This window comes from Cherax quadricarinatus, chromosome 45 (assembly GCF_038502225.1).
Source record: "Cherax quadricarinatus isolate ZL_2023a chromosome 45, ASM3850222v1, whole genome shotgun sequence".
Taxonomy (NCBI): Eukaryota; Metazoa; Arthropoda; class Malacostraca; order Decapoda; family Parastacidae; genus Cherax; species Cherax quadricarinatus.
The window spans coordinates 10139133-10162986 of NC_091336.1; the positions used below are offsets into that span (position 1 = coordinate 10139133).

At 41.4% G+C, this 23854-nt stretch overlaps 1 protein-coding gene across 3 annotated transcripts in view; it reads left to right on the forward strand.

Annotated features, from left to right (window-relative positions):
• Nucleotides 1-23567, forward strand: part of LOC128694871 (uncharacterized) — a 55482-nt gene extending 31915 nt beyond the window's left edge. For all 3 annotated transcript variants that reach the window (XM_053785222.2, XM_053785221.2, XM_053785220.2), the window contains exon 7: nucleotides 21346-23567. In XM_053785222.2, the coding sequence (XP_053641197.2) occupies nucleotides 21346-22419 (1074 nt within the window). In that variant the 3' untranslated portion in view covers nucleotides 22420-23567. The remainder of the gene's footprint in view (nucleotides 1-21345) is intronic.
• The last annotated feature ends 287 nt before the right edge of the window (nucleotides 23568-23854 follow it).

Below are 23854 nucleotides of genomic sequence, written 5' to 3' on the forward strand. Positions count from 1 at the left end.
TCAACAGACTTATCCCCCTATAATTTTTGCACTCTCTTTTATCCCCTTTGCCTTTATACAAAGGAACTATGCATGCTCTCTGCCAATCCCTAGGTACCTTACCCTCTTCCATACATTTATTAAATAATTGCACCAACCACTCCAAAACTATATCCGCACCTGCTTTTAACATTTCTATCTTTATCCCATCAATCCCGGCTGCCTTACCCCCTTTCATTTTACCTACTGCCTCACGAACTTCCCCCACACTCACAACTGGCTCTTCCTCACTCCTACAAGATGTTATTCCTCCTTGCCCTATACACGAAATCACAGCTTCCCTATCTTCATCAACATTTAACAATTCCTCAAAATATTCCTTCCATCTTCCCAATACCTCTAACTCTTCATTTAATAACTCTCCTCTCCTATTTTTAACTGACAAATCCATTTGTTCTCTAGGCTTTCTTAACTTGTTAATCTCACTCCAAAACTTTTTCTTATTTTCAACAAAATTTGTTGATAACATCTCACCCACTCTCTCATTTGCTCTCTTTTTACATTGCTTCACCACTCTCTTAACTTCTCTCTTTTTCTCCATATACTCTTCCCTCCTTGCATCACTTCTACTTTGTAAAAACTTCTCATATGCTAACTTTTTCTCCCTTACTACTCTCTTTACATCATCATTCCACCAATCGCTCCTCTTCCCTCCTGCACCCACTTTCCTGTAACCACAAACTTCTGCTGAACACTCTAACACTACATTTTTAAACCTACCCCATACCTCTTCGACCCCATTGCCTATGCTCTCATTAGCCCATCTATCCTCCAATAGCTGTTTATATCTTACCCTAACTGCCTCCTCTTTTAGTTTATAAACCTTCACCTCTCTCTTCCCTGATGCTTCTATTCTCCTTGTATCCCATCTACCTTTTACTCTCAGTGTAGCTACAACTAGAAAGTGATCTGATATATCTGTGGCCCCTCTATAAACATGTACATCCTGAAGTCTACTCAACAGTCTTTTATCTACCAATACATAATCCAACAAACTACTGTCATTTCGCCCTACATCATATCGTGTATACTTATTTATCCTCTTTTTCTTAAAATATGTATTACCTATAACTAAACCCCTTTCTATACAAAGTTCAATCAAAGGGCTCCCATTATCATTTACACCTGGCACCCCAAACTTACCTACCACACCCTCTCTAAAAGTTTCTCCTACTTTAGCATTCAAGTCCCCTACCACAATTACTCTCTCACTTGGTTCAAAGGCTCCTATACATTCACTTAACATCTCCCAAAATCTCTCTCTCTCCTCTGCATTCCTCTCTTCTCCAGGTGCATACACGCTTATTATGACCCACTTCTCGCATCCAACCTTTACTTTAATCCACATAATTCTTGAATTTACACATTCATATTCTCTTTTCTCCTTCCATAACTGATCATTTAACATTACTGCTACCCCTTCCTTTGCTCTAACTCTCTCAGATACTCCAGATTTAATCCCATTTATTTCCCCCCACTGAAACTCTCCTACCCCCTTCAGCCTTGTTTCGCTTAGGGCCAGGACATCCAACTTCTTTTCATTCATAACATCAGCAATCATCTGTTTCTTGTCATCCGCACTACATCCACGCACATTTAAGCAACCCAGTTTTATAAAGTTTTTCTTCTTCTCTTTTTTAGTAATTGTATACAGGAGAAGGGGTTACTAGCCCATTGCTCCCGGCATTTTAGTCGCCTCATACGACACGCATGGCTTACGGAGGAAAGATTCTTTTCCACTTCCCCATGGACAATAGAAGAAATAAAAAAGAACAAGAGCTATTTAGAAAAAGGAGAAAAACCTAGATGTATGTATATATATATATGCATGTGCGTGTCTGTGAAGTGTGACCAAAGTGTAAGTAGGAGTAGCAAGATATCCCTGTTATCTTAGCGTGTTTATGAGACAGAAAAAAGAGAAACCAGCAATCCTACCATCATGCAAAACAGTTACAGGTTTTTGTTTCACAGTCATCTGGCAGGACGGTAGTACTTCCCTGGGTGGTTGCTGTCTACCAACCTACTACCTACACCCTAGTACATGGAAAAAATTACAAAAATCCTCTTATGGAACTGTGCGCTTCACAGTTCCGGCGACTCGGTGTTTAGCTGTTGTGCGCGTGTACTGATGTCCGAGATAAGACACTGCACTCTAGGTAGAGAGAGCAGTGTCGCTGATGCAGTGCCGACCCTGATGTGCAAGTGTAAGGTAGTGTTTCTTTTTGACTCAATGACGTGTTGTGCTTAAAACTTTCAGGGTTTCCAACGTACTAGTACGGCTTATACACCAGGGTTATTGACGTACTAGAATGCCAAATTTCTAGCGCCTTCAAATCTAGTGAGAGAAAGCTGGTAGGCCTACATATGAAAGAATGGGTCTGTAGTCAGTGTGCACAGTATAAAAAAATCCTGCAGCACATAGTGCATAAGGAAAAAAAAACAAACTCCGACCGTGTTTATAGTTTAAAACAGCGACTTTGCAGTGTATTTTCGTATGGTATTTATGGTTGTATTCTAGTTTTTCTGGTCTCATTTTATAGAATGGAAGATATATTACAGAAGTTGAGATTGATTTTGATTGGTTTCATAAAGAAAAGTACCTTGAAATTGAGCTCAAAATAGCAGAAATGTTCGATTTTTACCAAATTTCAAAAGTAAACAAATCATGCCAAGCGTCCAATACATGTCAACTGGTGAGTCTAATATTCTTTTACAAGTGCGATGATATTATTTATACCATTTCTACACCAATGCAGTAGTCTGCATAACAGTAAATCTTGAATTTTTGTGAGAATAAAAATTCAAAGTGGAAAGCAAAAGAGATGTAAGAGGGGCCTGGGGACATGACTAATGAACAGAGAAAATGTTATTTTAGTGCCAGAAATGTCTCTTGCTTATTCTGGACCCTATTTGGAAATTGGCATCTTCTGGAATTTGTGTGAAATTGGCAAAATTGCCAATTTCTGACCACTTTATTGGATAGTTGAAATCGGTAAATGGGTGGTTTCTTGTGCTCATTCGATAGAAAAAATGGAGTTCTAGCGAAATACATATGATTTTTGTCGACTAGTACACTGAAATTGGCCGAAAATAGGGCTCAAAGTGGGCGAAACCGCCAATGCGTAAACATCGTCGAGACCGTTAACTTCGCGAGAGCATAATTCCATAAGTTTTCCATCAAACTTCATACTTTTTGTGTCATTATGATCGGAAAAAGATTCTCTATCATTTCAGTTTTTTTTTTTTTTTTTTTTTTTTTTTTTTTTTTTTTTTTTTTTTTTTTTTTTTTTTTAATAAATTTTTGACCCTGAGAACGAATTTAGGAGAAGGCCTCTCGACCCTGAAAGGGTTAAAAACCATGTACCATAGTCTTGAATGTGATAGTGTAGAATTAGATGATTATCATGCTTTCAGCTATTTTATTTAATTATTAACCCCTTCTCTGTCGCAACCCTAAATCCTGAGGTGTCTCGTGGTGTTGAACAATTTTTGAAAAAAAAAAAATTACTTATGAAATGATAGGGAATCTTTTCCCAATGGTAATGACACCAAAAGAATGAAATTTGATGGAAAACTTACGGAATTACGCTCTCACGAAGTTAGCAGCCTCAGCAATATTTACGAATCGGCGATTTCGCCCAATTTGAGCCCTATTTTTGGCTAATTCCATTGTTCTAGTTGACCAAACTCATAGCTATTTCTTTAGAACTCTATTTGTTCTATTGACTGAGTACAAGAAACTGCCCATTTATCGATTACAACTACCCAATAATGTGATCAGAAATTTGCAATATGGCCAATTTCACACAAATTAAAAAATATGCCAATTTCAAAACAGGGTCCAGAATGAACAATACAGACATTTGTGGCTCTAAAATAACATTTTCTTTGTTCATCAGTCACATCTCCAGGCCCCTCTGATATTACTCTTGCTTTCTATTTCGAATTTTTATTCAAACAAAAAATAGAAGATTTACTGTTATGCATACTACTGCAATATTGTAATTGTATAAATAATGTCAACCCATTCATGATTGTATATTAGAATGGCTACTTGGACATTTATTGGAAAATGGAAATCATTTGTTTACTTTTGAACATCAGCAAAAATCAAACATTTTCCCTACCTTGAGCACCATTTCAAGGTTCTTTTCATAGTAAAACCAATCAAAATCACCTCTATTTCTATAATATGTTTTCCATTCTATCAAATGAAGCCAAGAAAACGAGAATACAACTATAAATACTATACAAAAATACACCACAAATTCGGCATTTTAATTAAAAAAAACAGTAGTTTTTTTTTTTTTCTCATTATGCACTGTATGCTGCAGGTTTTCTTATATGGTGCACACTGACCACACACACCCATTCTCTCACATGTGGGCCTACCAGCTTTCTCCTGCTTGATTTGAAGCCGCTAGAATTTTGAGTGTACATACGTCAAACACGGTGGCTCGTAAGATGTATATATACGACCGAAACAGTCAAAGGGTTAATCTTTTCATGCAAAGTAAAACAAGAAGAGTGGATTTCATTTTTAAATGAATGGATCAAGCTTGAACTGTAACAATTTAGGCAAGTAAAAAATATTTTTTGTTTATGATTTTATCAAGCTTATGCATAAATTTTCTTTCTATATGCTTGTTTTGTTTTACACAATATTAAAACAATAGCTAAAAATTTTCTGAAGCAGCACCTCCACTAATTTTAGCTACGAGCTGCCACTGCTATTACAGCACTTACATTTTCATCTTTTTGCTATATTGACCATTTCCCCACAAGATATGGTGATTCAAAAAAGAAAATATTCACTATCATTTATTCAGTATGTCTTATTTTTCTTAAAAGCTCTTGTTCTTCTTTATTTCCTTTGTTGTCCATGGGGAAGTGGAGAAGAATCTTTCCTCCCTAAGCCATGCATGTCGTATGAGGCGGCTAAAATGACAGGAGCAATGGGCTAGTAACCCCTTCTCCTATATACATTTACTAAAAAGGAGAAGAAAAACTTTATAAAACTAGGATGCTTGAATGTGCGTAGATGTAGTGTGGATGATAAGAAAGAGATGATTGCTGATGTTATAAATGAAAAGAAGTTGGATGTCCTGGCCCTAAGCGAAACAAAGCTGAAGGGGGTAGGCGAGTTTCAGTGGGGAGAAATAAATGGGATTAAGTCAGGAGTATCTGAGAGAGTTAGAGCTAAGGAAGGGGTAGCAATAATGTTGAAGGATCAGTTATTACCTGGAGTTTACCTGGAGAGAGTTTCGGGGGTCAACGCCCCCGCGGCCCGGTCTGTGACCAGAAGAGGGAATATAAATGTGTAAATTCAAGGATTATATGGATTAACCCTTTGACTGTTTCGGTCATATATATACGTCTTACGAGGTACCGTGTTTTACGTATACATGTATATACTAAAATTCTAGTGGCTTCAAATCAAGGAGGAGAAAGCTGGTAGGCCCACATTTGAGAGAATGGGTCTGTGTGGTCAGTGTGCACCATATAAAAAAAAAAATCCTTCAGCACGCAGTGCATAATGAGAAAAAAAAACTCCGACCATTTTTTTTTTTTTTTTAATTAAAATGCCGACTTTGTGGTCTATTTTCGTATAGTATTTATGGTTGTATTCTTGTTTTCTTGGTCTCCTTTGATAAAATGGAAAACATATTATAGAAATAGAGGTGTTTTTGATTGGTTTTACTATAAAAAGAACCTGGAAATGGAGCTCAAAGTAGGAGATGTTTGATTTTTGCCGATGTTCAAAAGTAAACAAATGATGTCATTGTCCAATAAATGTCCAACTAGCCATTCTAATATGCAGTCATGAATGTGTTGACATTATTTGTACAATTACAGTATTGCAATAGTCTGCATAATAGTAAATCTTCCATTTTTTTGTTTGAATAAAAATTCAAAATAGAAAGCAAGAGTAATATCAGAGGGCCCTGGAGAAGTGACTGATGAACAAAGAAAATGTTATTTTAGAGCCAAGAATGTCTGCATTGTTCATTCTGGACCTTATTTTGAAATTGTCATATTTGTTTTAATTTTTGTGAAATTGGCCAAATTGCAAATTTCTGACCACATTACAGGGTAGTTGAAATTGGTAAATAGGCAGTTTCTTGTACTCAATCGATAGAAAAAAAATGGAGTTCTAAAGAAATAGCTATGAGTTTGTTTGATTGGAGAATTAGCCGAAAATAGGGCTCAAAGTGGGCAAAATCGCCGATTCGTAAATGTCGCTGAGGTCGCTAACTTCATGAGAGCGTAATTCCGTCAGTTTTCCATCAAATTTCATTTTTTAGTATCGTTACAATCGTGAAAAGATTCTCTATCATTTCATAAGAAAAAATAATTTCTTTTTTCTTTTTTTTTTTTTAAATTTTGCGACACCAGGAGACACCTCAGGATTGGGGGTTGCGACAGTCAAGGGGTTAAAATAAGGGTCGGATGCAAAGAGTGGGTCATAATAAGCGTGTATGCACCTGGAGAAGAGAGGAGTGTAGAAGAGAGAGAGATTTTGGGAGATGTTAAGCAAATGTATAGGAACCTTTGAACCAAGTGAGAGAGTAATCGTGGTAGAGGACCTAAATGCTAAAGTAGGTGAAACATTTAGAGAGGGTGTGATAGGTAAGTTTGGGGTGCCAGGTGTAATGATAATGGGAGCCTTTTGATTGAACTTTGTAAACAAAAGGGGTTTAGTTATTTTAAGAAAAAGAGGATAAATAAGTATACAAGATATGGTGTAGGGCGTAATAAGAGTTTTGTTGGATTACGTATTGGTAGATAAGACTGTTGAGTAGACTTCAGGATGTACGCGTTTATAGAGGGGCCCCTCTTCAAGGGGGGCTCCTTGGCGTGGTGAAGAGGCTCTTGGTCTGAGGAATTAGACCTGTCGGTCTACTTCCTCAGACCGAACCTAATTACCCCCCAATCCCCCGTTCCCTATCCCATCCTCCCCATCCTCCCCTTTTTCCTTTCCTCCTCCTCCTCCTCCCCACCCCTCCCTTTTGCCCTTCCTTTTTGGCCTTTTTTTTTTTTTCCCACAGGCACGCTAGTTCCTAGGTAGGGGAAAGGGTACTGGGGTCCATCCCATTCCGTTGAGGTTCTTGGCGGTGGCGTAGTTTGCCATGGAATCTGGATTGCCTGGGGATGTCCTGATCCCTCTCCGGTATCCCGGAGGGTGGCTTTGGGTGTCTCTCGGGCGACGGGTGTATCTCTGGAAGCCACCTTTCGGATTTCGGGGGTGGTGGCCGAAGGAGGTATGCTTTGTGGCGGATTTCCGGCCGCCCTCTCTTTTGTCCACTGAGGTAGCTCGGCAGATGTGAGGTTGCTATCCTGGATTGCCGGTTTACTAGCATGATGGGTAGAGTATGGCACGGGTTCCATGCTGCATCTGCGCTACTTGCGGTGCTGAGGTCCTCTTGGGCGCGGAGGGAGATTTCTGGCCCTTTCATTCCTCCTAGGAACTATCCCTCCCCGGCCCCCCCTTTTTTTATTCTTTTTTTTATTTTTATTTTATTTTCTTCTTTCTTTTTTTTTTTCTTAAAAACAAAAAGAAAGAAGTAACCTAACCATGGCAGCCCTAGTCCATGAAACTGCTACCCCCGGGCCCCTTCTTGATACCGCATCCTGTTCTGACCCCGCCTCGTCTTTGGACCACTCTTCGGACACTCCTCATGCCTCTGTACCTCTTGCCGGTGCTGTTTCCTCACCTGCTTCAGGTACTGAGGCCTCGACTGACTCCTTCGATTTATCTGACCTTCGCTCTCCTCTGACTATGCTTCCGGCCTCTCCCTCTACGGTGCGGCAATTTTCGAATCGCCGGCCCGTTCCACGTCGGACCAACTCTGGTCCCACGCCTAAACGACAACGACAATTACCTGCTGATGATACTTCTCCACCTTCTCGTTCTTCTCAGAAAAGATCGACACATCCTTCACTACCTTTCCACGCTCAGTTTCAGACTGCACAATGGACTAACTTCTTCTACTGCCTATCTTTCTGACCACAGTATTGGCAAGGCACTCCTACGCCATGTTGGTAAAGATATTTCTTTTCATGCTCTTAAGAGCGGTACGCGCATCGTCACCGTACAGAATGCTACCCAGGCTTATGAGCTTTCTCGTCTTTCCCATATCGATACTGTTCCTGTAACTATTGAAAAGCATCATTCCCTCAATTCTTGTAGTGGTACCATCATTCTGCCCCATACCATAGTTCAACAAAATGTGGCACTGACATTCTTGAACAGCTGGAACTCCAAGATCTCCCAATCCTCAAGGTAGACACTTACGTTCTTCCTGCTCGCGGGCGGAGACGATACCCTAGCAATATGGCTCGTTTAACTTTTGACAGCCGTGAACTCCCATCCTCAGTTTATGTAGCAGGACATCGGTTACAAGTTCGAAAGGTGATCCCTACACCGCAACAGTGTAGAAATTGCTGGCGATTTGGCCATCCAGCGAAATATTGCAGATCTATCGCCGAATGCCCAGTCTGTGGTGCCGATGACCATTCTAATACGTCTTGCAATCGACCTCCCTCTTGCCTTAATTGTCATGAGGCTCACCCTTCGTACTCTCGCCGTTGTCAAGTCTACTTAAACGAGCGGGAAATCCGTTACCTCAAAGAGGCAGAAGGTCTCCCTTATGCCATGGCAGTTTCTCATCTCCGCCTCCAAGGGAGACTACCTCGTGTTTCTTATTCCCGTGTTTCAAAACGTCCCCCCACTTCTGGTATCCCATCTTCTGCACCCACCTCTGTGGTTACCTCTCCCATAGTCACTCCTGTAGCTAATTCTTTGGCTGTCCTCGGCTCAGACGTCCCTACTTCAATGTCTCAGTCTGATCTTGCTTCTTCGTGTTCTCTCTCACAAGCCTCAGTAGCGACGAGATCTCGTATGACACCTCCTCCCAATCGTCCCTCTACTTCTCAACAGTCAAAAAAAGGTCCGTTAACACCTCCTACCCATCTTCCACCTCCTCATTTTCCCTTCCCTGTCTCTGTACCTGGTTCTCCCCCTATCACTGGCTCTGTTACAAGTGTAGAGGTTCACCCTCCTCGTACTGTACCTTCCTCCCCTGTTCCCTCCCAAGTTTCTTCCTCTTCTGCCACCTCCCAGGTTTCTGCCTCTTCTGTCCCCTTCCACGCTTCTCCAGTTCCCTCCACCTTTACGCGGCCTCTTCTGTCCCCTTCCACGCTTCTCCAGTTCCCTCCACCTTTACGCGGCCTCAGGAGTAATCGGGGTGAGCTTCAGATGTTACTCTCCCAGTTTTCCCCTGTTGGTGTTTGCTTACAGGAACCAAAATTACACTCTGCTGTTATCTCTCCCATTTCAAGCTATAATTTATTGTATTCTTCAGATCCTTTTCCTGATGGGACTTTTAATGAAAGTGCCCTTCTTCTACGCACTGATATTCCATACCATCAGCTCTTTGTTCGTACTTCGCTCCATTACACAGCAGCCCGTATCCACTTGCATAGGTGGTATACGCTCTGTTCTTTATATCTCTCTCCTTCTCGGGCATTATCTATTCCGGATATTGCCTTTCTTGTTTCGTCATTACCACCACCGATTCTGTTACTTGGTGATTTTAATGCCCACCATTTCCTCTGGGGGGGGTCTCACTGTGATTCCCGTGGCATTCAGTTAGAGGCTTTTCTTGCCACCCACCCCCTCCATGTTTTAAATACAGGTACTCACACCCATTTTGATCCTCGGACTCACACTCTCTCTTGCATCGATCTCTCAGTCTGCTCTTCCTCCGCCGCATTAGACTTCACTTGGTCTGTTCTTCCGGACTTACATGACAGCGATCATTTCCCAATCATTCTTACTTCCCCTTCATATTCACCACCTCTTCGCATCCCACGCTGGCAATTTGATCAGGCAAATCGGAACCTTTACTCACACCTAACTGTTTTTAGAGAGGTTCCTTCTTCGTCCTCCATCGATGAGCTTTTACACCTCTTCTCGTCCTCCGTTTTAACCGCAGCTTCTCATTCTATACCCCAAACTTTGGGCAGGCATTCTCAGAAATGCGTGCCTTGGTGGTCTCCTGCTTGTGCTCGTGCAGTACGTTTGAAACGCACTGCATGGGGCAGGTACCGGTACAATAGAACCACAGAGAGACTTCTTGAATTTAAGCAGAAGCGTGCGATCGCTCGTCGTGTCATCCGTGACGCTAAACGCACTTGCTGGCGAGATTATGTCTCCACCATCACCTCTGCTTCCTCTGAGTGCAGTCTGGAAAAAAGTACGAAAACTGAGTGGTAAATATTCTCCTGACCCGGCTCCTGTTCTGTGGGTTGTCAGTGTTGATATAGCAAACCCACTAGATGTTGCCAATGAAATTCACAATCATCTGGTCCGTATTTCTCAGGGGCTCCATCTATGCCCCTCATTTCTTTCCTCAAAGTCTGCCAGAGAGTTAGCACCCTTGGACTTTTCTTCTCTCAGAGAAGAACAGTATAATGTGCCTTTTACACTTCAAGAACTGGAGGCAACACTCTCAGCTTGCCGATCATCGGCAGCTGGGCCCGACGACATTCATATTCGTATGCTACAACATTTACATCAGTCAGCCCTTGCAGTCCTGTTACGCCTTTACAATCTTATTTGGTCACAAGGAGTTCTTCCACAGCTGTGGAAATCCACCATTGATCTCCCTTTCCGCAAACCAGGCACTACGGGACATGAAACCTCCCACTATCGTCCCATTGCTCTTACCAGTGCAGTTTGCAAAGTGATGGAACGCCTAGTAAATAGACGTTTAGTTTGGTATTTAGAGACACACAACAGTCTCTCCACTCGTCAATATGGCTTTCGTAAGGGACGTTCTACCATAGACCCCTTACTACGCTTGGATACGTATGTTCGTAATGCCTTTGCGAATAACCACTCAGTTACTGCCATATTTTTTGACCTTGAGTAGGCATATGACACAACTTGGAGGTATAATATTTTAGCCCAAGCCCACTCCTTAGGCCTTCGAGGCAATCTACCATCCTTCCTTAAGAACTTTTTAACTGACAGGCATTTCCGTGTTCGGGTTAATAATGTGCTCTCCCCGGACTTTATCCAAGCTGAAGGTGTCCCCCAGGGATGTGTTCTGAGCACAACACTTTTTCTCCTTGCTATTAATGATTTGGCCTCTAGTCTTCCATCAAATATTTGGTCATCACTCTATGTTGATGACTTCGCTATTGCCTGTGCAGGCGCTGACTGTCACCTTATTACAGTTTCTCTCCAACATGCAGTCGACCGTGTTTCCAATTGGGCCACCACACGTGGGTTTAAATTTTCCAGCACTAAAACCCACCAAATTACTTTCACTAGACACTCTGTCATCTCCGATCATCCTTTGTACCTCTATGGCTCCCGTATCCCTGAACGTGATACAGTCAAGTTTCTGGGCCTCCTCTTTGATCGTAGGTTATCCTGGAAACCTCACATTACCTCTCTGAAGGCAACTTGCCACAGCCGGCTGAACCTCCTTAAAACCCTTGCTCATCTTTCATGGGGAGCTGATCATCGAACCCTCCTTCGCCTACATTCCACCCTTATCTTATCGAAACTTGATTATGGTGACCAGATCTATTCAGTGGCATCTTCTGCTACTCTCTCTAGCCTTAACCCCATTCATCACCAAGGATTACGTTTATGCCTTGGTTCTTTTCGCTCTTCCCCTGTCGAGAGCCTCTATGCAGAAGCGAACGTTCCATCCTTATCCGATCGCCGTGATGCCCATTGCCTTCGCTACTATGTACGCTCTCATGATCTCCGCAATCCTTCCATTTATAGAATGGTCACTGATATTAGTAGACATTCTTTATGTGTTCGCCGCCCCTGCTTACTCCGTCCCTTCTCTCTTCGCCTTCATTCGCTCTTGTCTTCTCTTCAATTACCACCTTTCTATGTACATGTAGCATCTCACTTTTCCCTACCCCCCTGGGAAGTTCCAGCTGTTCGAGTCTGTTCTTTCTCTCTCCCTTGCTCGAAAGCCCAACTGTCTACGGTCGCTTCCCGCTCTCATTTTCTTGACCACTTTCACTCTCATTCTCATGCCATTGCTGTGTACACAGATGGCTCTAAGTCTTCTGACGGCGTAGGATTCGCAGCAGTGTTTCCGGACAGCGTCGTACAAGGGCATTTACTATCTTCGGCTAGTATTTTTACTGCTGAATTGTATGCCATCCTTACAGCACTTATCCGTATTGCATCTATGCCTGTGTCATCATTTGTGGTTGTCTCAGACTCCCTTAGTGCTTTACAGGCTATACAGAAATTTGATACACCTCACCCCTTAGTCCTCCGTATCCAACTTTGGCTACGCCGCATCTTTACCAAGCATAAAGATATTGTTTTTTGTTGGGTCCCTGGTCATGTTGACGTACAGGGCAATGAACAGGCAGACACTGCTGCGCGGTCAGCAGTACATGACCTACCAGTTTCATGTAGAGGTATTCCATTTACGGACTATTTTGCTGCAATATCTTCCTAACTTCACACCCGTTGGCAACAGCGTTGATCTATTATGCTCGGCAACAAACTTCAATCTATTAAACCGAGTATAGGTTACTGGCCGTCTTCTTATCACCAGTGTCGAGGTTGGCAGACTACTCTCTCCCGTCTTCGCATTGGCCATACTTGTCTTACTCATGGATATCTCATGAAGAGGCACCCTGCTTCTCTCTGTGAGAATTGCCAAGTTCCATTATCAGTCAGCCACATTCTGTTGGACTGCCCACTTTATCAACGAGCACACAGAATTTACCTCCGTCGTCGTCTTCGCTCTGCTGCTCTCTCTTTACCTTCCCTTCTCGCTGATGGACCCACCTTTCATCCAGACTCTCTCATTGACTTTTTGACAACACCTGACTTACTTCACAAATTCTGATACCTTCAGCCCTTTCTACTTCAATCTCTTGCTACCCCCTACCCCCGTACTATCCCCTGCCCCGCTGTTTTCTGTAACCTACTGATCATCCCTCCTCCCTTCTGCCATCCAATACCCTCGCTTCCTTCCCTACCCTGCAGCGCTGTATAGCCCTTGTGGCTTAGCGCTTCTTTTTGTTTATAATAATAATAATAATATAGAGGGGCCACAGATATATCAGATGGGATACAAGGAAAATAGAAACAGCAGATAAGAGAGAGAGGTGAAGGTGTATAAACTAGAAGAGGAGGCAGTTAGGGTAAGATATAAACAACTATTGGAGGTTAGATGGGATAGTGAGAGTAGAGGCAGTGGGGTCGAAGATGTATGGGGTAGGTTTAAAAATGTAGTGTTAGTGTTCAGCAGAAGTTTGTGGTTACAAGAAAGTGGGTGCAGGAGGGAAGAAGAGCAATTGGTGAAATGATGATGATAAGAGAGTAGTAAGGGAGAAAAAGTTAGCATATGAGAAGTTTGGAGTAGATGGTGCTATTATTTAATAAATGTATGGAAGAGGGTAAGGTACCTAGGGATTGGCAGAGAGCGTGTATAGTTCCTTTGTATAAAGGCAAAGGGGACAAAGAGTGCAAAAATTATAGGGAATAAGTCTGTTGAGTATACCTGGTAAAGTGTATGGTAGTTATTGTTGAAAGAATTAAGAGTAAGACGGAGAGTAGGATAGCAAATGAACAAGGAGGCTTTAGGAAAGGTAAGGGGTGTGTAGACCAACTGTTTACAGTGAAACGTATAGATGAACAGTATTTAACCCTTTGACTGTCGAAGGGCCAAATCCTGAAGTTGCTTCTGGTGTCGCAAAATATTCGAAAAAAAAAAAATTATTTTTTCTTATGAAAATGTTAAGATTATTTTTCTGATTGTTTTAGTCCCAAAAAAAAATTTTTCCCATCAGTACTTACCGAGATATAGAGTCCTGAAGTTTGCTGAAATTGATCTGCTGGCGGCAACAGCGGCAACTGCCGCTCACCCGGTAAACTTTTATTTACTTGTATTCGATGGTTTCTTGTTTTTTTCACTATTTTATTTTTTCACATAACTTTTGTGGCCTGTGAGACCAAATTATTGTGCAATGTTCAAATATACACTCATTGAATGTAACACAATTATAGCAAAAACACTCGTATCATTATAATGTTGCTAAAACTTGTTTACACAAACAAACAATGTAAATAAATGTTTATTACGATTGCTTTATAATATATATACATATGTACAATCACTGGACACTTTATTAGAAGTGCTGCAGCTTGTGGAATTCTTTGAAACATGGGTATAAGCACAATGGTGTCTTACACTCCTCACACATAAAACGAGTGTCTCTGCGTTTTTGTGGGCGTTTTGTGGTATGTCCACAGACAAAACATCTCTTCTGAGCATTTTTCTTGGCAGTAGTAGCAGGCAGTGGTATGGGGTAGTGATCACCAGGCCTCAGACGAGAGGACATGTGTTGATAATTTCGTGGGCGCTGGTCTATTGCAGGTGTTGTTTCTTGGTACTTGAATATTATTTGTCTGATGACTGACAAACAAAATTCACCATATTTGGGTTTGTTCTTGGTCTTCAACTTATACATATTATAAGCATTCAGCATGGAAATGTCAAGAAGATGGAAAAAGTTTTATGTACCACTTATAACTCTTGCGAACACAGTCAGCAAACCCAATCTGCATGTCACATTTGTCCACTAAGCGCATATTGAGGTTGTAATCCATCACAGCTGCAGGTTTTACAATAGGTTCTTTGGTCTCTCTATTCTGCTTGCCAGTCTCTACCATTTCGTGTCGGTGAACTGATGTCAGCAGTGTGACATCACGTTTGTCATGCCACCGAAATGCCATGATGTCATTGGCAGCAAACACCTGCACTTCACCTCTACGACTGCCAGCTTCGAACCTAGGCATATGTTTACGACTTCTACGCACTGTGCCACACACATCTGTCATGTTCACTCGCAAGAAATCACTGAGTATAGGGCTTGTGTACCAGTTGTCAGTATATAAAATATGCCCCTTACCAAGATATGGCTCCATCATTGTTCTAACCACATCACCAGAGATACCCAGTAACTTCCTGGTATCTTCCATTGTTTTACCGCCAGTGTACACAATTATATCCAAAACCAGACCAGTTTTGCAATCACACAGAACAAATAACTTTATACCAAAGCGTTTCCTCTTGCTTGGTATATACTGCTTGAATGAGAGTCTTCCTTTGAACAAAATCAAAGACTCGTCAATAACAAGCTTCCTGAAGGGATAAAAATACATACAGCACTTTTGTTTCAGGTACATAAACACACGTCTGATCTTATATAACCTGTCGCTTCTGTCAGGCCTGGTTTTGTCTGAAAAGTGTAACATACGTAACAGTAACACAAATCTATTCACTGGTATAATGTCACTGAAAGCAGGGGTTGAAATCAGGCGGTCTGTCGCCCAGTATGTGCTGACACTATGCTTATACACATGTGGCATAAGCATTATTGTGGCAAAGAACAGATACATCTCTGCCACAGTTGTGTCCTTCCACTGGTGTAGGCGTGATCTTGGTGAAAGCATAGTGTTTGCCATGGTGTACTCATAGTATGTATTGCTTTCCCTGACAATAATGTCCATCAGGGGTTCATCGAAGAACAACTGAAAGCATTCCAGTTCAGTGGGATTGTTCCCAAGTGTACATGATGGCCGTATTCCACTTTGTCCTTCATCAAAGTCATGGGGATTGGGTACAAACTCGTCATCTTGATGCCAATCCCAGATGCGGTCAGCTGGTGCGTTCTGGATATTGTAATGTCGTTGTGGTTGTGCAGGTTGTGGTTGTGGTTGTGAGAGTGTGGGGTCGGCCGAAGCAGGTTGTAGTTGTGCAGAGTCAGCAGCGCGGGCACTAGCGTGGCCCGCTGCTGGTGTCACATGACTCATGGCACCGTCACTATCACCACCACCGCCTGCTGCCTCACTCACATCATTTATACCCATCGTAACAATATCGTCATCTTCACTATCAGGACGTGGTGTAGGGCCACGGGATGTGCTCCGAGATGTACTCCTTCCTCTTGGAAGAGCATATGGCACACTACCAGACCGCATGCGACGTCGTACATACTGCCGTTTCACTGGGGAATATTCACCCTCACTGTCACAACTAGAAGTGCTTTCAATAACCTTGAAATCACTATCACTATCACTTGCACTGCTCACATCTGAGTCTTGTACACGGGCAAATAGTTTCCTCTTTCGTCCTGGTACAGGTGAATATGAACGAGCCGGCCTAGCACCAGAGGTGGATGGTTGTGGGTCATCTGGGTTTTCATCACTAATTATGTTATCCTGGGTAATTTTCTCGGTCACACCCGCTTCAAAACCATGGAATTCACTTTCACTGACACTATCATCACTGTTTGAGCTATCACTTGGGAACAAAAGACCTCCAATCCGCCGAGGAGTGAGGAACTTCTTACCGCGAGGCATGGTGAAAATGGACTACCAAGATGGCGTTCCCACAATGCACCGCTGAGTCCCAGATTTTTTTCACAGGGTGCACACCGACCACTGAGACCCATTCTCTCTCGTGTAGGCCTACCAGCCCTCTCCCGCTCGATTTGAAGCCGCTAGAATTTATGCATATAGATACGTCAAACACGGTATCTCCCATGACGTACATATACGACCGCGACAGTCAAAGGGTTAAATAAGGGTAAAGAAGTTTTTGCGGCATTTATGAATTTGGAAAAGGCATATGACAGGGTGGAAAGGAGGGCAATATGGCAGATGTATAGGAGGTAGGTTACTGAAAGCAGTGAAGAGTTTTTACGAGGATAGTGAGGCTCAGGTTAGAGTATGTAGGAGAGAGGGAGATTATTTCCCAGTAAAGGTAGGCCTTAGATAAGGATGTGTGATGTCACCGTGGTTCAATATATTTATAGATGTGAGAGTCTTGGCAAGAGGTGTGGAGCTAAAAGATAAAGAATCAAATGCAAAGTGGGAATTGTCACAGTTGCTTTTTGCTGTTGACACTGTGCTTTTGGGAGATTCTGAAGAGAAGTTGCAGAGATTGGTGGATGAATTTGGTAGGGTATTTAAAAGAAGAAAATTAAAAGTGAATATAGGGAAGAGTAAGGTGATGAGGATAACAAAAAGATTAGGTGACAAAGGATTGGATATCAGATTGGAGGGAGAGAGTATGGAGGAGGTGAATGTATTCAGATATTTGGGAGTGGATGCGTCAGCAGATGGGTCTATGAATGATGAGGTGAATCATAGAATTGATGAGGGGAAAAGGGTGAGTAGTGCACTTAGGAGTCTGTGGAGACAAAGAACTTTGTCCTTGGAAGCAAAGAGGGAAATGTATGAGAGTATAGTTATACCCACCCTGCCTTGGTGGGAATCGGCCGATGTGTTAATAAAATAATGTCTTGCCGGTAGTGAGTGGATATTACAACATATATTACCTCCTGATCTGCAACATCTCCCTTCTCCAACTATCACTGAGAGTGCAAACACTGTATTCTCCACCTTGGAACTCTAACTCTGCCTAAAGTCAGGTAATTTGGCCTAAAGATAAAAGCAGGAGCAAGTGATCTTTAAGGGAGTGGTATTAAAGAAAATTCTATGTAGATTATAATGGAAACAATTTTCCATGTATTATTATTGTTACAACCTCTTCTCACTTAATGATGGAGTTCCATTCCTAAGACCATGCCATAAACAAACTCATTGCTAAATGAGGAGCATACTACATTGGTAGTGGGTGTATGTCAGCCATCTTTGATATTGTTTTAATGTCACCTTTGCACCATTTATAACATTTCTGGTATATTTTTAAATGTTTATACAGTAGTGTACTCTATATTATAATAAACAGAATAGAGGAAATCAGCTCTAATATACAATTAGGTATGCATAGTGGTCAGAGAGCCTGTCGTAAGTCCAAGTTGTCAGTAAACGAGTACATTGCTAAGTGAGGAGAGGCTGTATAATTCTTAATGTCTCCATGGGGAAGTAGAACAAAATTCTTCCTCTGTAAGCCATGCGTGTTGTAAGAGGCGACTAAAATGCTGGGAGCAAGTGGCTAGTAACCCCTTCTATATAAATTACTAAATTTAATAAGAGAAACTTTTGTTTTTCTTTTTAGGTCACCCTGCCTCGGTCTGATATGGCCAATTTATTGAAAAAAAAAAATCTTGATGTGCTGGAAAACTGTGAACCATATCATATACAGTTTATAATATCATATTAGATGAATTGTGATAAATAAATAAGCCGTAGAGTTTATATTAGTGTCATATTGAAGGACTATCTTGTCCTGTCTCCAAACACACTCCCCTGCTGCCGCCACAATTTCTAACATACGTAATGACATTTTCTTCATACACCAACAAGAGTCTTCAATAGAGGTAAATGTGATATTATTATAGTTTTATTCGTCATGTCTCATTGTTTTCTGTGTATGTAAATCTATATTTCATGTAAAAAAAAATTCTTTTTTTTTGTTAATACTTTTGGCCTGAAATGAATTAATTGGATTTATTATTTCTTATGGGGAAAATGGTTTCGCAGATCATCAGTTTCGCCATTAGTCACACTCTGGAATGGATTAATTACAAAAAACGAGGGTCCACTGTGCTATTAATCCATTTCAGACACCCAAAAATATTAACAAAAAAATACATTTTTTAAAGATTAACTATAGTTTTACATAGACAAAACAATGAGAACTAAATAAAATGACTAATGAAATGGATAAATGAACATTTAACATCACTTTTACCATTATTGAAGTCTTGTTGGCACCAATATCAACTCTGCAGATTATTTATCCATCACAATTCATCTAATTATTTATTATTTTAATATCACACAGGCCGATTCCCACCAAGGCAGGGTGGCCCGAAAAAGAAAAACTTTCACCATCATTCACTCCATCACTGTCTTGCCAGAAGGGTGCTTTACACTACAGTTTTTAAACTGCAACATTAACACCCCTCCTTCAGAGTGCAGGCACTGTACTTCCCACCTCCAGGACTCAAGTCCGGCCTGCCGGTTTCCCTGAATCCCTTCATAAATGTTACTTTGCTCACACTCCAACAGCACGTCAAGTATTAAAAACCATTTGTCACCATTCACTCCTATCAAACACGCTCACGCATGCCCGCTGGAAGTCCAAGCCCCTCGCACACAAAACCTCCTTTACCCCCTCCCTCCAACCTTTCCTAGGCCGACCCCTACCCCGCCTTCCTTCCACTACAGACTGATACACTCTTGAAGTCATTCTGTTTCGCTCCATTCTCTCTACATGTCCGAACCACCTCAACAACCCTTCCTCAGCCCTCTGGACAACAGTTTTGGTAATCCCGCACCTCCTCCTAACTTCCAAACTACGAATTCTCTGCATTATATTCACACCACACATTGCCCTCAGACATGACATCTCCACTGCCTCCAGCCTTCTCCTCGCTGCAACATTCATCACCCATGCTTCACACCCATATAAGAGTGTTGGTAAAACTATACTCTCATACATTCCCCTCTTTGCCTCCAAGGACAAAGTTCTTTGTCTCCACAGACTCCTAAGTGCACCACTCACCCTTTTCCCCTCATCATTTCTATGATTCACCTCATCTTTCATAGACCCATCTGCTGACACGTCCACTCCCAAATATCTGAATACATTCACCTCCTCCATACTCTCTCCTTCCAATCTGATATCCAATCTTTCATCACCTAATCTTTTTGTTATCCTCATAACCTTACTCTTTCCTGTATTCACTTTTAATTTTCTTCTTTTGCATACCCTACCAAATTCATCCACCAACCTCTGCAACTTCTCTTCAGAATCTCCCAAGAGCACAGTGTCATCAGCAAAGAGCTGATAAACAATAATAATAACAAATAATAATAATAAACAATATTAATAACATAGAAACATGACATATACTCTAGAATGAATAAAATATGTCATTACATGTGTGGCTAGTGGTGGTGTGGTTGTTGTTGTTGGGTTTATGAGGGCCACTGACAGCATAAGCCATAAAGTGGTGGTGGTGGCAACGGCAGCAGCCGTTACCACTATTCATACTACTAGTCACACTGAAACAGTGAATGTAATTTATAAATAAGAAATATTGTATAAAAACATAATAGAGAATGTAAAGAAATAAAATTGTTATTGAGATGCTGGCAGTGGTTTAGGGTAGTGGAAGATATGCAAGGCGGCATATGTTGTCAGTGGCCCTATATACAGGTACCATCCGACTTATGACCGAGTTCGGTTCCGAGAAACCGGTCGTGTCGAAATGGACGCAAGTCGAACTTTACTACTGAATATCAACATCACATTTTTGTAATGACTTTATTTTATTGTTTTATTTTGGTATTTAATGTTTTACTTTACTTTTTATGCTGTTAGTACATGTACTGTATTTTATACTGTAAGGTTTAGGATAAACACTGTGTACAACACAAATAGTTGTTTATTTCCCAGAAATTTGGCATAAAAAATACGGTCGTAAGTCGAGTGGTCGTATGTCGAGCAGGTCATAAGTCGGATGGTAGGTGTACCTCAAACAACATTGGAAGAGTTTTGTGTCGTCCTTTTTCTGTCGCTTAATTGCATAACGTACTTGCTACACTGTTAATGCTACACTTTATCGCTGGCTGGCGCTATAGCCTTTAGTATTGTATATATTGTAGAATCACTGAAGAAGGCACATTCTCCCCTCTCTCTCAGCCCTTTACAAATGGGCTGGCACTAGGAACTTTCTTTGGGCCCATGGTAGCTTATTTCACAGTTGCACTCAACCACAAAAAACAATGGATTATAGCAAAATGTTTGGATGAATGTGCGGAGGCTTCCTCACTTGCCCAGAGACACAGCCAGACTGACTCATGAACGTGGAGGAGCGATGGGTGGATGCGTCCAATACGGCTGATCTCCAAAATAACGGCTGATAACTGGGAGAGAATTTTGGCCAAAAAAGCGGGCGAAAATTGAATTGGCCGATATCCGGAACAGCCGATAACCGAGGGTCCACTGTATATCTGGCAGATTACTTTCTTCATTTGCTCTAGTGATTGAATTACTTATTCTGTATATGATTTTTTACAGTATTTGTAAGGAATTTCATGTATACATGTACTGGGTACACCATAGTTGGTTCATATTTTTAACCACTGGTTACATACAAGATTACCTCTTGTTAGGGTACTTAAAATTTTGCTGTGAGTGGAGATAATTTCCATTTTTTGTACAGGTTTTTTAGTACAAGATTAAAAAATTTAATATCAAACCTCAAAACATGATATGATGCAGATAAAATGCCATTTTTATGCACAATATATATTTTACTTTCCAGGTGAACACTTCAGCATCTAGCAATATTGATGACAAAATTATGGAAATCAAGACTCCAGTTAGGAACCCACATGATGGAGCAAAGCTCTCAGTGTCTCTAGCATCACTCGCTCGATCGTGTGTCACAGTAGAGCAGTGGCTTTCTGGAATTGAAGAAAGCATTGATTTAACTCCAGATATCATACCCATGCACAAGATGCCTCTTAGGAAAAAGGTTCATCTTCCATCAGAGACAAATGCTGAAAAATGTAATGAATCATCTGAGGATCATATGACCCAACTCACTCAGACACCAGTGATTTTTTCTAATGTAACTGGCCATGAATCTGAGGACATAATGCCTGAGATTCCTTCAGACCTCCAAGTAAAAAGTGCATCTAAAAAGCCTTGTTTTGAGGTCTCCCCAGAAGAGCCACCAGTCTATGAATATACCAAGCAGATTATAATGAAGCCATTTTCTATACAACAGGAACAAAGTACAGAGGATACTAGCAGTAATTACACAGATGCACCAATAGTGAAAACTGCATGTTCAGTAACTCCTGAGGAACCTTCTCTCTCAGCATTTAGTTCTGCTATGTCACGGTTAATTGATGAATCAACAGACAGTTACACTCCTGAAGAACCAGTTTTGTCCTACCAAGATTATCAGTCCTTACCTAATTTAAATTCTGAAATAAATGACAATACACCTGAGGAACCAGTTCTCTCTTATCAACTGAAAAAAAACAAAGAAAATGTGATGTCTAAGGAATCTGCAGAAATAACAAATTCAGGTACTCCTCAAAGACCTAACAGTGAACTGCCTTGCTCACCACAACTATCAGAAATAACTCAGTCCTTTCTCTCTTTGAATCTTCATTCTGCTAACACACTGCCTCTTCACCTTCAAAGGGATCTTTATAAAACTAAGAGTAGTCATAAGCAAGAGTCAAAAGACAAAAAAGTGCAGTCAGTATACTCTGCGAGCAATGATAAATATTCAAAGCATACTCCTTTGGGGAGGAGTTTTTCAGATAATTCTCTAAGAAACCAGTATTTGTCACAAGATTCAAGTTTTAAAATTAGAAAATGAAGTAGATTGCAAGGGTAAAATGGTGTGGCAGCCTCCAAAAATTCTTGACAATGAGAATCTTTCCACTCCCCAAATACATGTATCTGGTCAAAGTTACAAAAAATTGTAATTGTGCTTGTATCATTTGTTGAATTAAATTTAGTTTATACTTGGCAATACATGCCTTTGTCTTTCTAGAATCAATTGCCAACACTAGTTACCTTCACTGAAAATTTTTCATTGTTAGGGAAGATATTACTAAAGTTGCTAATAATTAAAATTGTTCAGGAGGGTAAATAGTAAACCTTAGAAAAATAGAAAATGAATGAGCATAGAGATTGCATGTTTAGTTGAATTACAAAAATATTTATTTTATGGCAATGTTTTCTTGTAGACGAGTACATAATTTAAACAGGCACTTTTCCTTGATAATGTATATGAGTGATAATAGCTTAATTATGTGCTGACCAAATTAGCACATGAAATTATTTGAGACTCCAGCTGCATTTGTAAGACACTTCCTCTTCAAGTGGGGCTCCTTGATGCGGTGAAGAGACTCTCGATCTAAGGAATTAAGCCCTTTGGTCTCCTTCCTCAAATCTAAGTATCCTCCAGTATCCCCCCACCCCCATTTTTTTCCCCCTTTCTTCCTCCCACCCCTCCCTTTTCCCCATGCCGTTTGTAGTCTCTGGGATCCTCCCCTCTGGCATTACGGTTTCTAGGTAGGGGCAAGTGTGCTGGGGTTCATCCCACTTTGTAGAGTCCCTCGGGGGTGGTGTAGTTTGTTATGGAATCTGAATTGTCTGGAGGTGCCCTGCTCCCTTCCCGGATTTCCGAGAAGTGAGTGGGGTGTCCTGCAGATGATGGGTGTATCTCCAAAGGCTGCCTGTCAGTTTTGGGAGGTGACAGCCAAAGGAGGTATGCTTTGTGGCAGGTTTCCAACTGCCCTTTCTTTTGTCCACTGAGGTGGCTCAGTAGATATGAGGTTGCTATCCCAGAGCGCTGGTTTACCTGCGTGAAGGGTAGGGTATGGCATGGGTTCCACGCTGCATCTGCACTGCTAGTGGGCTCCACGCCCTCTCAGATGAGGGGAAGAACTTAAGGTCCTTCCATGCCTTCTAGTGACTGTCCCTCCACTATCCATCTTTTTTTTTTTTTTTTTTTTTTTTTTTTTTAAATAACAAGAAAGAAGCACCACTGTCATGGAGTCTTTGTTCTGTAATAACCCTCCTCCTTGCAGGCCCCTTTCTGTTCCCACATCCTGTTCTGACCCAGCTTCGTTATTAGACCATTCTCTAGACTCTTCTCATACCCCTGTACCTTCTGCTGGTAACGCTTCGTCACCTGCTCCAGGTGGAGGTGCCACCCATTTCTGTTAGTGCCTCTGCCTCTTGCATGCCTTTAACAATGCGTCCAGCTTCCCCGAATACAGTGCGACAGTTTTTGGATCGCCCAC